Source organism: Drosophila mauritiana, chromosome 3R (assembly GCF_004382145.1).
Source record: "Drosophila mauritiana strain mau12 chromosome 3R, ASM438214v1, whole genome shotgun sequence".
Lineage (NCBI taxonomy): Eukaryota > Metazoa > Arthropoda > Insecta > Diptera > Drosophilidae > Drosophila > Drosophila mauritiana.
This window is the reverse complement of record NC_046670.1, coordinates 8595351-8612147: the sequence shown is the minus strand read 5'-3', so window position 1 is coordinate 8612147 and position 16797 is coordinate 8595351. Positions and strand designations below refer to the sequence as shown.

Here is a 16797-nt window from a genome sequence, read left to right as displayed (position 1 = left end):
TTATATCAATCAATCATCGCTTAAAGCAGAATTCTTATTAATTTACTAGGACGTAAAAACACTCTTCCTCATTTTTTAATAATTTTATTTTTGTTAACTAGGCTTACTGAGAGGATCCGTGAACTTAGACAACTGCCTTGGACTATATGGTTTCTATGATATGACTTAGTAGGAACTGTAGAGTTCTGGAACTGGAGTGCTTGGGACATCTGTGAGTGCCATTGGGCCGACAAGCGACGCCCCCGCTCCCGAGGAGAGTATCGATGACCGCGTGACAGGCGCAGCCGTTGCCAGTTGACATTTGCTGGACAGGATGGGGAAGGACGAACCGCTGTCCTGACAGCTGGACGATTCGGGATCGGGATCGGGACTGTCGCATAACCCACTTCTTATTAAAAACCTAAGCCAGCTTATTAAGTGCGCGCGACTTATTAAAAACCCAGGGGAAGAAGTAGATACAAGTACGGTCGCAGGACTCCCCCAAGAAAAGGAGACAACTACTTGAATTACAAACTGAACTTGGCCACAACAATGTCTTTTCGTCCTTCTGGATGTGAGTACACTTGAGTGAAGCGCGCCAAATTGAATTTGTAAGGCGATACTTTCTGGAAAACAAAAACAAAAGGGGGGGTTTCGGTACCAGAAGGGTTCGTTACCGGTTTACTCGTATCTTATCAATAAAGTTGCTATTCTGGGTGACAGATACAAGCCAATGCAGCAGTAAAAACGCACTCTTTGTTTGTTTTTTTATTAGGGCATCACCTCCGCAAACAAATCCTGTGAGAAGTTCCGATCGATGATCTATAGGTTTCTCACAGTAGCGAATTTTAAGGGGCGTTTGGTCCTTCAATTATCTGCGGTGCCGCACGCCTCGCTATCTTTAATGCCGTTTTGGTGAGCCGCAAATGATTATCCTGTAATCCTTTGGATAAATATTAAATTTCAATTACGCCATTTAACATATTATTAGCCACCGATCGGCACTATCATCATCATTGGGCAAGTCACGTGCCGTCGAGGAGCTGATAGCAATCTACGCAAAAGCGAACAACCGCAACCCTCCGTTTCTGCAGATACAGGCGTGGTGACAGCCCGCAAAGGATGCGACTGCAATTTTATCAGATTATGCATGTCGGCGGAGTCCCCCGGGAGTCCTCCTGCCATCCACCCCCTTGGTCCTCCTCAACAGGTGAGCGAGTCCAACATTACTTTGTGTGAGAATTTTTCGGCCTTTCCCCGATTCTGCTGCCCTCTCCATTTGTATCGGGTTACCTTGCTTCACCCGATTGGCGCTGTGATTTGTCGTTTTCGACAATTCTCATGAAATGAATTCGAAACTGAGTATCCAGGATGGATATCAGCTGAATTAAAACAATTATCCCAAATTCAGTTAATTTCTTGACCATACTTAAAATTATTATTACATCAGCTTTTAACAGAAAGTGCTGTTATAGCTTACAGAGGCTGTTAATTTTTAGGGTGAACCAGTTTGGCTTATTTGTAATGATTATTATGATTATAAGGAAAAAGTACTCATAGTAACTGTTGCTGTAGTTATGTATATCCACACACCTCATTAAAAATAGGACTAAAGAACTTTTGATTAAACTTATATAAATAATAGCGAAATATATATTAAACAGGAAAGAATGCGACTATCAGACGCGAAATTTCAACATTTTACTGGAATATTGTTAGAAAATAGGAAATAAAATGAGACAAAAATTTAAAAATTGTTTCAGAGTGTGGGCGTAACAGGATTGGTGGCTGTAGGGCTTTAGAAAGGGCGTGGCAATTCGATAGAAATTTACAAGACAAATAAAAATGTGAAAAAATATCGACACATTTTTCAAAAGTGTGAGTATGTCAGTTTTGTGAGGCTAGTGGGCGTTAGAGTGGGCGTGGCAACATGGGTCAAAAACTTGTCCTTAGAATCTTTAGGCTTAATCTCAACCTTCTAGCTTCCTGAGATCTCGACGTTCATACGGTTATGGCAAGATCGACTCGGCTATTGATCTTGATGAGGAATATATATACTTTATATGTTACATACTTTTCAACGAATCTAGTATACCCTTCTACTCACGAGTAACGGATATAACAATCAAAATCTTTGTAATATATATAGTCAGGGATTTTATCTGCTTTTTTTCTGACAGCAAAAATATCATTTTGAAAACGAGCATCGTTTAATTATACAAAATCATTTTTATTGAGAAAACTTAGGCTACAGTAAACTCCCCCTTAAGAACAAGAAAAGTAAATCAGTAAATTGTGCGTTGGCAGACACCCGTCTAGATCTTGGGATCCTGGGGCGTAAGCTTGACAATCTTCACGGACTCCTCCCAGATCTTGAGACCCTTCTCTTCGTCGAGGGCAGCAGCATTGAGGGTGGCCTCCTTGCAGTCCATGAAGTATTTTCCAGACACATTGGCCACCTCATCGGATGTGGCCAAATAGATGGTCGTCTGGGCGCCGGCCTTGGTGGTCTTGAAGAATCCCTTGGTGATGGCCATCATGGGCAAGTTGAGGGGGAAGGGTACGTTACGCCAAATGCCCGAGTCGATCATGCCGGGATGCAGGAAATTCACTGTAACCTTTGTGCCCTCCAGCCGCTTGGCCAGCTCACGGGCAAAGTAGATGTTCGCAAACTTGGACACGTAGTATAAGTAGGCAGCCGGGAAGGTGCCGATGGGATTGAGCTTGGCCAGGTTAACCGACGACAGGCGGTACAGCTCCGAGGCTACGATGACAATGCGAGCCGGCGCGCTCTTCTTCAGTACATCGATGAGCAGATGCGTCAGCAGGAAGGGTCCATAGTGATTGGTGGCCATGGTCAGCTCCACGCCATCCTCACTCGTCTGTCCGCGGAAGGCCAGAGCCATGCCGGCATTGTGGATCAGCACATCGATCTTGGGCTCGTTCTTCACAATGTCAGCGGCGAACTCACGGACGGACTTCTGGGAGCCCAGATCCAGTTTCTTGACTAGGATCTTGTTGTTCTTCGTCTCCTTGACGATCTCATCTGTGGGAAATCAACAATTAATTACAAAATGCAGTTAGTAAGATAAGATTAAGATACTTTTTTTTAAAGTAATTACAACTTAAATATTTAATATAAAAGATCATATGTAATATGATGATGTTATATATTGTCTTGGCCCACTTACCCTTCACTGCATTGGCAGTCTCCAGGTTCCTGCAGGCCATGATGATGCGGGCTCCACGTCCTGCCAGATCCTTGGCCGTCTCCTTGCCAATTCCGCTGTTGGCGCCTGTGATAATGACTGTCTTGCCCTCCATCTTTGTCTGTAATCAATGTCGAAGGTTAATCATATAATACGGTGCTGCGATCGCAAAATTGGACCAGGGCGGTTCGGAAATATGTTTACAATAGTAATTAGTTGGCACTTGGTCACAGTCCCAGTAATCGCAGTTCGTCTGGAACGGAAGCTATCTTAGTTTTCAGACCCATTAACGGGTCGCTTAATTGCCATTCGAGTGCTGAGAGCTTTCTGTGAATCAGAGGTAAGCGATCTCGCAGATTGTAACCGAGATACCGAAGCTTAGATGTTTTGTGGGATACGAACAATGTGTTCGGTCAGGTGGTAATCGTAGCTCAGAGCTGTGACGTATCTCGCCTCTCGGAAGGTATCTAATTTAAGCTGTAATTAAGTCGACGCGTCACAACTGACCAATGTAATAACAAGATTGAAACACGTTAAGTTTTCCTAGCGGTGATTTCATATATAGTCAAAAGATTTCCATAGTCGGAATGCTTGACATGCTACAGAATCGTTTTAATTATATGGGGTTTTTCCATACCATTTTCTGGACCATTTTCAATTATGGATCTGTATCTGAATAGTTCGCATTCATATGAATATACAAAATTTGTAAAAGTTCTGACCGATTAATAAGCCTAAGGTCGTATTGAATACTGTTTTTGTAAACTATTCATTTGTATGTATATGACACCCCATCTACAAGATTTGAAAAGAATTCGCAGCGGAAGTGGGAGCAACAGCCATATAAAGTGCGAATTATTCGAGTCGTGTCGCGATTCTGGGGAACTTGGGGCTTGGTTTTTGGATAGCATGGTAACTGGGATTGGGTGAGGTGCGTTCGTTACCTCGGTGAAACATCGTCCCGCCGTGATGCGCAGATAGAACCGAATGCTCATCAGGGTGGCCACTATGGCGGCCACTGAAGTCATGAGGAAGATGTCGCGCACATAGTGCTCGGTCGACAGCCAACCGAAGATGAAACCCATCCTACAAATATGCCGAGGTGTGTATACTACATATTGTATCTTCATATACGTATATATCGGTGTCAACATGCAAATCAGATTATATAATAACCGAGGCTGCGAAAGCCAGACGATTGTCTGAGGGCATAACGAAACGAGTTTGGTTTTGGGTTTTGGGGATATTGGTTAGTCGGCGAAGGTTTTCACAACTGAAATCGTTTATCGGTGGCTGTCAATAAATCAATTTCGAAAACTGTTGAGAAAACTTACACTTTCACTTTCAAACATGTGCGTAATTATGGCTTATTATGATGAAACGCCGAAAAAAAGTAACACTCAACCAAGTTCATTGACAGCCCAAACGAAAGAAGGTTGAACAAGAAAGAAAGTCTGAAGTTTCATGTCGTTTTGAGTTTCTGGTTTTTTCTTCTCTGTTTGTTTTTTCCCCCACCGTCCACGTCACAAAGATTTCCAAGAGCTTTCCTCAAGACTCGAAGACTGGCTCTGGTTACGCTTGCATGCACCATTTAAGAACCCCCGAACCGCGCCCTACAATGCAGTCTCGAAAAGAAACAAGATCTTTAGATGTATGAAAAAGTCTAGAAGTGACCCCTTTTCGGCTTTTGTTCCCAACTTTTGAAAGTCAGAGACGAGATTTTAGTGCAAACTCACCTGTTTTGGCTGTTGGCTGATCTATAATTTATTCCAACTTCTGCTGACCTGCACTTTGGACTATATCTGCGATGCGAAACGGAATGGGTGGATCCAAGAGCTAGTGCCACAACCTTCGCCTTGAACGACTAATCGGAGACTGAAGTCGGAATTCCGATTATAAAGCCGAGGCTGCGGAGAATGCGCGATCGTCTCCACCGGTTTGGTATTGCCGTGGTCGCGCTGATTTTGTTATTGCACTTATAGCCATGGTAACAACAGGTTAGCCAAGCGGCTTTCCGGGCTCCTCTTTGGGACCGTCTTCATGCACGGTTCACTCGCAGCGAAAGAGCGAGCACAGAGGGAGCAAAACCACATAGTTACCAATAAATAAGAGAAAGATCTGGGGAGTGGATTCCAAGAAAGTGTGTCTAGAACGCCACCTGTCGGGGGCTTCCCAAAGCTTCTTTCCTAGTTATGCAGCTCGAATGATGAGCTTGAAATTATATAGAAAATATTAATGGTTAGTAACTAACTTGTTTAATAGCCAAGACTTTATTACTATATAAAGTACTGCAGGTAATTGTATAAGCAAGTCATATTAATATCTATTTTATTTTCTATTTAATGTGTTTATATCATTAACTGAGATATCTCTATTCAATTCTATTCCAATATAAAACTGCTGCAATATTTTGTATTCCATTTTATTATAGAGATGACATATTCACAAGTACAATTGAGAATGCTCAACAATCTAAAACCAGCTTAGTCTAAGCCCGTCTAGTTCGTTGCCTTAGTCCTGTGTATAGCTTTTATATTCGAAAAATATAATTCCCCCAGAATTATCGCTCAAATATAATTCCTTTGAATGCAATAATGCTTGAACATAAATACATATTTACATTAGGTTTTAATGGTGACAGTTTAAACAAGTTCATATGGTAAGATAAATCCTTCTACTTCTCAATGCTGTTTTGTCGACGGGGTCGTTGGGTTTCCGCATCCGTTTCCAAGTGCTTGGTTAAGGTGTTGTACCATTCGTTCATATGGTTGGATATGATGTTGATGAAGCGAGATACCTTCGATTTCACAGTGCTCACAAGGCTTTCGGAGAGGGTAGTCAGACTACGACCAGAGGCCAGCGAGTTCTTGCTGCTGATCCTCATGATCTTGGATTCCTTTTCCTCCTTGGGCTGGCTGGCGTCCTTCTCTGCCTCGTGGTCCGTCTTGTACTCGTAGTAGGTGTACCTTCCCAGCGGCATCATCTCATCGCGATCGGCCTTGTCTATGGCATTGGAGGGCAGTTCAGCCAGGGAATTGGTGTTTGGTACGGCACGACGCCTTCTCATAGCTGGCAAATCCCACCAGGAGGTGATACCCTCATCGGCTGGCTTCTGAGGCAGTTTAGAGTGAAGAGCAGGCGTTGCCTTCTTTCCTCCAAAAAGGTCCTGTGTGAGGGACTTGCTACCAATATTTGCCGACTCCAGCGAACTTTCCCGCATGCCCTCATCTCCTAGAGAAAACTCGTGTTCATGCTCGTTGATGTGGCTGAGGAAATGCTTTCCGAGCTCTTTTTGGGCCTGCAAAAAGTCGTTGGCCACGTGACCTAGCCTGGAGTGACGCCTTCTGGCACTTGGTACGGGTTGTACATCCTCCTCGGGCTCTTCAACAGACTTGGTTTTTTGGGACAGACTAGCCTTAGCCATGGTGGCCTTGCTGGAAAAGGGTTCCGGAAATAGCAGTGAGTTCAAGGTGGCTCCCAGATTTAATCGCTTGCTCTGCTTGGGAGCCGGTAAGGCCTCAAAGAACTCCGTGGGCAGTAGACGCAACTTGGGACGCCCTTCTGTTTGCTCCGGTTCCTGCTCCTGTTCATCCTCCTTGTCCTCCCTTTGAATGATCTTCAGCTGACTCTTGGACTTGGTCCTGCGCTTTTTGGGTACCTCCCGCTCAACTTCCTCTTCGTTTTCCACCTCCCCATCCACAGTCTCGATGTGCTTCAGGTGGACATCACCCTCTGGAAGCCGTGTGTAAGTGGGTGTTTCTTCGGATTTCTCTCCAATGCGCTTGAAGAACTTTTCCTCATCGAACTCATCGAAGTCGAAAAGGGGCTTGTTCTTCTTTTCCGGCTTCCGGATCTCAGTAATCTTCTTGGTCAATGCTGTCTTCTTACCCTGGCGATTGTAGAAGAATGGCCCGGAATAGCTGGAAGTGTCGCGTCTCTCCCGCTTTTTGCCCATGTCACGGGTTTGCTCGAGCACTTGATGCAGCCAGGCGAGAGCTTTATGAGGTTTAATATCCTGATCTTTGGACTTGTCCGCTTCATCGACCACATCCCTTTTCAGCGGACCGTCATCCTTGAAATGGTCCAGTAGTCGATCTAGCAGGGTCTGTGGCGTTTCCTCCTTATCAACGACAAATCTCCGATTGCGATTGATGGAACTCTGCACCGAGCCTCGGGCAACTGCAGTTTCCTCGATCAATCGTTGGAGTAACCGATCGGCGGAACTATAGCGGGATGATCGGCGCTTCTCCTTGGAGGACTCCCCACTCGATTCGCCTGCCTCGATCTCCGTGAACTGGCAGTGTTCCAGATTGACATCGGGCAGCACCCAGAAACTCACCGCCATGCTGGGCGTGATCAGTTGCAGTGGCTTTGTTGGATCAATGGGCTTGATCAGAGGACGCAAAGTGGTGTTCAAGTGCAAGCGGACATTATTCAGCTGGACCCTTTGATCATGGCCAGTCAGCACATACTGCCAAATCTCGCTACTGCTCAAACTACTGGTACTCTTCACAGTAATCGTTGTTGGCTGTTCCTCCGTATTGACCACCATGAAAGCCAATCCTCCGGATACGGCATTTGCACAATGGGTATACAGCTTGTTGCTCGGAGCAAAGGCGTTCAGAGGTCGGGCTGGGAACACCCTTGATCCCATGACCTTCTTGAACAGAGCAGTTACATACAGACTGAAGTTTGGTCGCTCGAAGTCCACCAAGTTCATTCGCTTAAATATCACATCGAATCCACTAGCGGCTGCATCTCCCATAGTTTGGGCCCAGCGCAAGGCATCCGTGGTCTCGTCGCCCACCAATCTCTGCGAGGATCGCTCCTCCGGCAAGGTCAGCCACAAGGGAACGCGCTGTTGCTGAAGGGTTCGCAGGGCAGGATCGCTGTCGTACAAGTAGCTTCCCAGACTTGATTTGGGCAGCATGTTCGCGGGTCTACAGTTGGAACAAAATAATTATTAAGAATTAGCATCTTAAGCTTCTATAATGTTCATAAATACATTCACTTCCGATCTCACTACTTACTGCGTCCATCCAAATGCCGTGTTCAGTTCCTTGGACATATCTACGTATCTCTTGGTCTCATCAGCACTGCTTCCAGCAGAAATGTCCGCTCCCATTAGTCGCCAGTCGTCCACATACGGTTTGAAAGTATCAGTCATCAGTTTGAGAGTTCTAAGTTCCTGGACGTAGTCCTTGGCCCTGGAGGTGCCAAAGTCTGTGCCCAACTGCCAGATGCAGTCGGTGATGCCAACCATATAGGAAGTGTTCAGGATCTTCAGCGTATGCATGGAGTCCCACTCATCGGGCGCATAAGGCACCGGGATGATCATAGTCCAGTTTACGGCCCTTCGTAATATAAAGTCAGATAGATGATCAGAGAACGGGGGAGAAGCCATCACCCCCAACTTACCGCGACCACCGATTGAATCCCTTCCAAATGATCTTGGTGGGATTTCTCAGCCTAGTTGGCGCATTACTGGCGAAGTAGAAATCTCCCACAAACTTGATGTGCGCATCACCCAGCAGATTGGCCAAATTGGTCACCGCCTTGCGGTTCTTACCATCCAGGGCATCGTACAGATCCTCCGGACGAACGGCGAAGCTGACAAACTTTTCGTTTACATCGTTGTAAGGGCGATTCACATGGAGCTGAACCAGGGTATCCGCAAAGCACACTACCGCCAGTCCCAAAAGAACCAAACACAAATGCCACATGTTTTAATCCAGAATTACGAATGGAAAGACCAAGACCGGAGACCTGCCCGTTGCTCGATGGCTCCACAACTGACCGGATTTTCACAGTGACTACCTCTAAATAAACTCCCCACTCGACCATTTCCATCTGATTTCGCTGCCATCCGCAAGAATTTTCCGCTGAGCGCTGCCCTCAATATGATGACCTTCTTGCAATGAACCACCAACGTAACCCAAACCCACATACAAGTGGGCCGTGGCTTGGAATGCCGTGTTTATCAATGAACCATGAGATGACCCAATAAGGTTGGGGTAACTCTGCGGAGGCCATGTTCTTTTGCATCCTCGCTGGCGGTCACGGTTTGTTAGAAGTTAGGGAACAAAAGTGTCGTTTTCATCCAAGAGAAATCTAACCCGTCTAATTTATTTAAATAAAGAAGGTTTCTCACACAAAGCTTAGTGTTACGAACCTTTTTTTTTTAAACAAATCACGTCAAAGCTTTCAGTTATACTCATAGTGTAAAGGGTATATTAGATTCGCTGAATGGTGTGAAACATGTAGAAGTAGATATTTATATTCTTGATCAGAGTCACAAGCCCAGAGTCAGAGTCGATCGCCCAAAGTTTCTGTTATATACATATAATATATAAATAATTGTCTGCCAATTTCAGATTTGGAAACTATTGGAGTATCGGTGTTTTTTGACTAGAAAATAATTATTTCAAACTGGTGTAAATTTAAATAGCGCGCTCATCAACAGATCTTTTACCAATAAGTGTGCAGAAAGTTAAGTAGTTGCTATCGTCATCGACATATCTGCGTTTTCCAGCACTAAGTTGGCTGCCATTTTGTACGTCAAAAAAAATTTTCGCCAGAACTGGAAAAGAATTACAATTTCAGCTGTGAGTAAGGAAAGCAGTCGTTAAATATTGTAAATCGTAATCCAAAATGGCTCGTAAGCAAGATGAGAATCAGGAAGGTGACAAACTACCTGCTGACATTAAGAAATCTGTGGCCGAATTGGTAAGATAAGAAAGGAAACATTTTTAGTTAAAATCCAATTGCATATTGATATTATTGTAGAGCCTCGCAGTTGCCATACTTAAAGCGGTTGTCGCTAAAAAGAGGAAGTTGTTGGATAAAATGAAAAGCACTTTGAACAAGGTGAAAACATTAACAAAGAACATTAACAAGAATTAACAAGAATTCCGCACCAGGACAGCCTTGAGGAATTTCTTAACACCACCCAGAAGTCTTATGGCTTATGATAACCAAGTTCTAAGTCAGATCATACACTACCTAACGTAAGTAACTAATATAAGTTACAAAAACCTTACAAGAAAATGTTTTTAATTGTTATTCATTTTATTGGTTTTTTTTCCACAGTCGAAGATTTGAAATCGAACATTTCTGCAATGCAAGTCCAGAAAAACAAATAACATTTGAACAATCCCCACAAGTCCATTGGAAACTAAGGTCCCAATTAATACTTCACCTTCCGAACAGAATTTTAAAAATCCTTGATATTGCTGCGTTGTCCAAACAATTTGACAAATAAACCGCTTAATAGTATTTGGTAATGCTTTTTTAATTAAACCTTTTTCAGGAGGGAACCACTATGGCTCTCCTAATGATTTAATCATCTTCGACGACGATCAAAATATCTTTGAAGCAGAGGATATTCTGCTATGATAAAATGATATTCTACGGAATGGATATCCGTTTCCCACATAGAACTTGCTCATGAACTCCACCCAAGCGCAATGTGTGCAGGAAGGCGGAAAGACCCTCCATCATGACCATGATAGCGATGGTGAAGAACTCCCAAACGGCGAAGATGAAAAACAGCCCAATGGCGCCCACGAAGTCCCATCGCCAGCACCATAGTCCACAGCACCTCCGAGAGCTCTGAAATAAGATCTTCATGAAGTAACGAATCAATTACTGACTGGGCAGATTCTTACGGGCATGAGCTAAGGACAAGGCCCAGAGACGAAGATATGAGGCCGTGTGGGAGATGGTACTAAGGATATACTCGATTGTATGGATGGCCTGATGGATCCGTCTCCGTCTTGAAACGCACCATGTCGATGAACATAATCAGGACCGAGGGCGCACATACAGGAGTGTCGGCCTCCACGTCTGTGGTTGGACTGTACTTGACCCACTTGTAGAACATCATGAAGCACATGTAGCCGAACATGAGAAGCAGGAAGAGAACCTGGGGCTCGAACTGCAGGATTTCTTAAAAAATACAAAATTCTCCACCGACATGCACCGAAAAGAATGCAACTCCAAATCAATAATCTCTCTTTAGATCGAGCACCTTGTGACCCTCCTTGTTCAACTCGGCGCTTACGTAGCGGATCCGGGCTGCTGTTTATCGCAGCGTCTCACCATGCCAATAAATTTTCGCATCCAGAACACTTTGTTCACATCGTTGTAAGGACGATTCACATGGAGCTGAACCAGGGTATCCGCAAAGCACACTACCGCCAGTCCCAAAAGAACCAAACACAAATGCCACATGTTTTAATCCAGAATTACGAATGGAAAGAGCAAGACCGGAGACCTGCCCGTTACTCGATGGCTCCACAACTGACCGGAGTTTCACAATTACTACCTCTGGAAAAACTCCCCCATCGACCATTTACATCTGATTTCGCTTCCCTCCGCAAGAATTTTTCGCTGAGCGCTGCCCTCAATACGATGACTTTCTTGCAACGCACCACCAGCGTAACCCAAACCCACATCTCATACAACCATGAGATGACCCAAGAAGGTTGGACACCCTCGCTGGCGGTTATTGTTTGTTTGAAGAATCCAAGAAAACTGTAATCCGTCCCATTTCTTTAAATTGAGAAGGTTAATCATACGAAGTTTAGTGTTCCAAACCATTTTTCAAAACAAATTACATGAAAGCTTTCAGTTATACTCTTAGAGTAAAGGGTATATTAGATTCGCCGAATCAAAGACACTAGAATAACAAGATGCGTAACGCCATACGAATTTTTGGCACACGATTTTTTCGCCGTGGCTCTAGAGGTGGCTCCAGGCTCTCTCGAGTTTTTGTTCGAGTGCGAGAGAGCGGAGAGCGCTACAGCGAACAACTCTTTTCTACGCATACAGTGATAGCAGATGACTGTGTGCACACGTATGCTCATGCATTGTAAATTTGACATAGTGTCTTTGGCCGAATAGTGTGAAACATGTAGAAGAAGATATTTATATTTTGATCAGAGTCACAAGCCATTTGATAATATATGAATAATTGTCTACCAATTTCAGATTTGGAAACTATTAAAGTTATAGAGTACTGGTGTTCTTTGATTAAAACATAAATATTTCAAATTGTAAATTGGTGTAAATTTAAATAGCGCGCTCATCAACAGATCTATCACCAGTAAGTGTGCAGAATATTAAGTAGTTGCTATCGTCATCGACCTATCCGCTGTTTTCCAACACTAAGTTGTCCGCCATTTTGTACATTAAAACTGAAATTTCGCCAGAACTTGAATAGAATTACAATTATTCTTACAATTAAACAAATTGTAATCCAAAACTAAATGAGCAATGGGTAGTAACCAAGATTGGAACAAGGAAGACTCCAAAACTGAGGTCCCACCTGAGGAAGATGACCAAGTGACTGCATACATTGAGAAATCTGTGGCCCAATTGGTAACTTAAGAAAGGAAACATTTTTAGTTAAAATCCTTATGCATTTTGATATTATTGTAGTGCTCCGAAAATGGTCACCGTACCGCGCTGGTTGATGAAAAGAAGAAGGTGTTGGATGTCCTGATCGCCGAGAAGTACACCACTTTGAACGACTTGACCCACGTCCCCAATGCCCAGAATCTTGTGGACGACATCAACTTTCTGCATACCAAGAACGGAAAGATCCTGGAGAGCCTCAATCAGGCAGTCACCGCCAAGAGAAACGTCCCCCAGGCCTATGATGCCCATTGCAAGAAGGCCCTCAAGGACAAGGTCGAGATGCAGCAGCAGAACAAATGCTTCGATGAGTTTACCGTGATGGTATGTAATATTCTCAAGAAACCAGTAACTTTGAAGATCTGTGAAATTCTATACAAATGTTTTCTATTTCAGAACCACCACGATCTAAAGAAGACCATACTTAACACTAAGAAAGAAACGCAAATAATTCGCGCTAAGACGGCTTTAAAGACCGAGGAGCTCAAAAAGAAGCGAGAACATGTTAACACCACCCATGAGTCAATTGCTAATGATATCCGTGTTCTAGGTCAGATCGAACATGAGCTCATGTGAGTAACTATTATAAGTTTAAAAAAAACCTTACAAGAAAATGTATTCCAAATATTTGTTTTTTCCACAGTGAAATGATCGATGACTTAAAATCCAAAATTTCTGCACTTCAAGTCCAGGAAAACAAATAACATTTTGAACAATCGCTACAAGTCCATTGGAAAATAAGGTCCCAATTAATACCTCATCTTCCAAAAAGACATTGCATCGTTTTCTAAATAACTTGACAAATAAAGTACTTCATAGTATTTTGTAATGCTTTTTTAATTAAACCTTTTTCAGGATGGAGCCACTATGGCTCTCCTAATGATTCTAATCATCTTCGACGACGATCAAAATATCCTTGAAACAGAATGGCGTGAACGGATATCCGTTTCCCACATAGAACTTGCTCATGAACTCCACCCAGTGCAAGCGCAATGTGTGCAGGAAGGCGGAAAGACCCTCCATCATGACCATGATAGCGATGGTGAAGAACTCCCAAACGGCGAAAATGAAAAACAGCACAATGGCGCCCACGTATCCGTTCACCTGAAGTCCCATCGCCAGCACCATAGTCCACAGCACCTCCGAGAGCTCTGAAATAAGATCTTCATGAAGTAACGAATCAATTACTGACTGGGCAGATTCTTACGGGCATGAGCTAAGGACAAGGCCCAGAGACGAAGATATGAGGCCGTGTGGGAGATGGTACTAAGGATGTACTCGATTGTGTGGATGGCCTGGTGGATCCAGATCTCGCTCATCGGCTCGTCATCCTCCTCGCTGTGTCCTCCGGACTCGTGCGCCTCGGCTACCTCAGTGATGATGATCTCCTTGCCAGTGGTCACCTCTATCTTCTCTACGATCTCATCCACTTCCACCACTGGTCCAGCAGGCTAGAATATAGATATATTATAAGGTAATTGGGTAATTATCACAGTGCCAATAACTTACCCTGTTGCGGCGTTGGTATTTAATGTATAGAGGTTTTCCAAGCAGAATCCAGGGAATGCAAAGAAGGGCCACCACCAGGAAGATCATCTCCAGGTTCTTTTGAATGGGGAACATATTGACATCACAGCCTGGCAGGGCCGTCTCCGTCTTGAAAAGCACCATGTCGATAAACATAATCAGGACCGAGGGCGCACATCCAGGAGTGTCGGCCTCCACGTCTGTGGTTGGACTGTACTTGACCCACTTGTAGAACATCATGAAGCACATGTAGCCGAACATGAGAAGCAGGAAGAGAACCTGGGGCACGAACTGCAGGATGATGTAGGCGTATTTCTTAAAGAATACAAAATTCTCCACCGACATGCACACGCCAAAGACCATGTGCAGCACTCCGAAGATGATCGACAGCTTCATCTTGTAGGTGTTTAGGAAAATGATCTTGTTCGAGGCCGACTGCCAAATGGGATCGATGCCCATTGGGTAAACACCACGAGTGGCTACCGAAGGGTTCAGCTGCAGCGTGGGATTGGTCAGCACAGTGGTTCGATTGTACACATTGACCCAGCGAGTGCCAAAAACATTAATCGACTTGGAAAAGATGTCGTTATAGTGGAATCCAGTGTACATAGCGAACAGACCCATCAGCATGATAATATATCGTCCGGCGAAGAAGATGGTCCAGATCTCGCCACCTCGCTTCTTGGACAGCCGTTTTTCGTCGATCACCATCCACAAACCCAGAAGGAAGAGGATTGTTCCGTGGCCCATATCTCCGAACATCACCGCAAACAGAAAGGGGAAAGTGATGCAGGTGTACAGACCAGGGTTCACCTCCCTGTAGCCAGCGATTCCATAGGCATCAATCAAGTTTTGGAAACCACGTGTAAACTTATTGGTCCTGAAGTGGGTTGGTGGCTCCTTCTTGGTGTCCAATACGTTGATGAACGAAGGCACAGTGCTGCCCACACTGGCTGATCCTGCAGCCAGAGCGACCTCGACCAGCTCCAGCTCTCTCTTGGGCACCCAACCTTCGCCAATCAGGCACTTGCTGCCCAGATCCACGTTGAAAAGGTTCAGCGTGTGGTAGATGCCCTTCATCTTCTTGACCATTGCGCTCCAGGTCGGCAGCTGTTTCAAGGCAGCCTGCAGGACGCAGGTCCTGTGGTCACTCGTCTGGTTAATGATAACCTGGAGGTCCTCTAGTCGAGTCCTCACATTCTTGACCATCTCCTGGCGCTCGGAGTGTGAGCTGGGACAGGGATACATGTGGGCATGGAAACCAGTGCACACCTTGCGGATCCTGGCCTGCAACTGGTCGCCCTGGAAGAAGACCACGAAGACGCTCTTGTGCAGCACATTGCCCGTCTTGGGATCCGTTAGAGCCACATCAACATCGCAACGGCGAACAAAGACATTGCCCCGGGAAATACGCCAGAGCATTCGCTCGAAGGCGTACTCCCTCTCCTTGCTGATCACGCCAGCCACGAATCCCAGATGGCCATTGGACTTCTCGGGATCGCGGTGGGTGCCCATCTTATTCAGATCAAAGTTGTGCGACTCCTGGTCCGAAAAGAACTGATCGGTACGCTCCAGCACTTGGATCATCTCGCTCAGCTCCAAGTAGCTGGTCTGCAGGTTCACATTGTTGGCAGCCAGCTCCAGGATTTCTGTCTCTGTTTTCTCCAGATGCAACTCCAAATCAATAATCTCGCGTGGCTGCGGGGCCGGTGGGAAGTCATCCATTAGATCGAGCACCTTGTGGCCCTCCTTGTTCAACTCGGCGGTTACGTAGCGGATCCGGCGCTCCAGTTCATCGCAGCGTCTCACCTCGCCTATAAATTTTCGCTGCTGGGCGTTTATTTTCGCATTCAACTGTTTGAAAGATGATAAAAGATTTCAGAATCATACCGAGGTTAACTTATCAATGTGGACACACACAACTATGGAATCACATTTATATTATCCTTGATCCTTGATACTTTTTTTTGGCAGCACTTACATCACGGAACTGAACACATCCCACTTCGCCCAAGGCGGCAATCGTATCGTAGGCTGCCTCCGGCTGCAGATACATTTGCACCAAGGACATCACCTCGCTGCGGAAGATGCTGTTGCTCTCCTTATTGGAGCCGCAGCTCCACCACTTGGACATGATAACTGATCCTGTTGCTCCTTGGGGTAAAAGAATTCCGGAGTGGGCTCCTCACTTTCGGAGCACAGCTGACGAACTGATTGGTCTGGTCACTTGACTTGGACGAGGAAGGTTCCGTGGCAATTGCTGGCCCACGAGCAACTTTACCGGCTTATCAGTGCAGGCGAGTTGCCTACTCTGGATAAATATTTGGGGAACTTGGTGCCCAATCGAGCCATCCATCAATGTGATGGAATGCCCGTTACCCCTATTGCGATTCCCCTCACCATGACTGTTCCTTATCAGCGGTTACCTTACCTTTGGCTGTAAAGCTCAACCATTTGGACTTAAAAACCAATTGTCAGTCGCTTACGAATTAATTTCCTACTCAATACATTTACAAGTCAATTTATACACATCGGAACTTCTGTAAATAATACAAGCTATAAAGATAATATTGTCTATCTGTATCTGGGCGTGAAACACATTTGTGGACATCCCAAAAGAATGCTATAAAAAAATGAAATTCAATAAAGTATAAGAACATTTGGT

The 16797-nt window shown here is 44.8% G+C and overlaps 4 protein-coding genes across 7 annotated transcripts; 1 reads left to right on the top strand and 3 right to left on the bottom strand.

Moving 5' to 3' along the window:
• Positions 1–2188: 2188 nt before the first annotated feature.
• LOC117144637 (retinol dehydrogenase 14) lies at positions 2189–5080 on the bottom strand. Of its 2 annotated transcripts, XM_033309932.1 has the most exons (4): positions 4925–5080; positions 4133–4274; positions 3171–3309; positions 2189–3025 (listed from the first exon to the last, which is right to left on the bottom strand). In XM_033309932.1, exons 2-4 carry the CDS (start codon positions 4271–4273, stop codon positions 2295–2297), a joined length of 1011 nt encoding a protein of 336 aa, XP_033165823.1. In that variant the 5' UTR covers position 4274; positions 4925–5080; the 3' UTR covers positions 2189–2294. The 2 variants fall into 2 exon arrangements, with proteins under 2 accessions (XP_033165823.1, XP_033165824.1); XM_033309933.1 differs by lacking the exon at positions 4133–4274 and having other exon boundaries at positions 4925–5078.
• Positions 5081–5620: 540 nt separating this feature from the next.
• On the bottom strand, positions 5621–8966 carry LOC117145510. Its single transcript, XM_033311199.1, has 3 exons — positions 8607–8966; positions 8219–8542; positions 5621–8128 (listed from the first exon to the last, which is right to left on the bottom strand). Exons 1-3 carry the CDS (start codon positions 8909–8911, stop codon positions 5863–5865), a joined length of 2895 nt encoding a protein of 964 aa, XP_033167090.1. The 5' UTR covers positions 8912–8966; the 3' UTR covers positions 5621–5862.
• Positions 8967–10751: 1785 nt separating this feature from the next.
• On the bottom strand, positions 10752–16328 carry LOC117145462 (V-type proton ATPase 116 kDa subunit a). Of its 3 annotated transcripts, none has more exons than XR_004459723.1 (4): positions 16114–16328; positions 14412–15986; positions 10856–11112; positions 10752–10799 (listed from the first exon to the last, which is right to left on the bottom strand). XR_004459723.1 is itself a non-coding variant. In XM_033311132.1 (4 exons), the coding sequence occupies exons 1-4, from the start codon at positions 16264–16266 to the stop codon at positions 13491–13493; spliced, it is 2535 nt and encodes an 844-aa protein (XP_033167023.1). In that variant the 5' UTR covers positions 16267–16328; the 3' UTR covers positions 13444–13490. The 3 variants fall into 3 exon arrangements, 2 of the variants coding, with proteins under 2 accessions (XP_033167024.1, XP_033167023.1); XM_033311132.1 differs by lacking the exons at positions 10752–10799; positions 10856–11112 and adding exons at positions 13444–13756; positions 13813–14056 and having other exon boundaries at positions 14115–15986; XM_033311133.1 differs by having other exon boundaries at positions 10761–11112.
• LOC117145463 lies at positions 12373–13426 on the top strand. The gene is made up of 4 exons (XM_033311134.1): positions 12373–12569; positions 12630–12929; positions 13002–13177; positions 13249–13426. The coding sequence occupies exons 1-4, from the start codon at positions 12465–12467 to the stop codon at positions 13307–13309; spliced, it is 642 nt and encodes a 213-aa protein (XP_033167025.1). The 5' UTR covers positions 12373–12464; the 3' UTR covers positions 13310–13426.
• Positions 16329–16797: the final 469 nt, after the last annotated feature.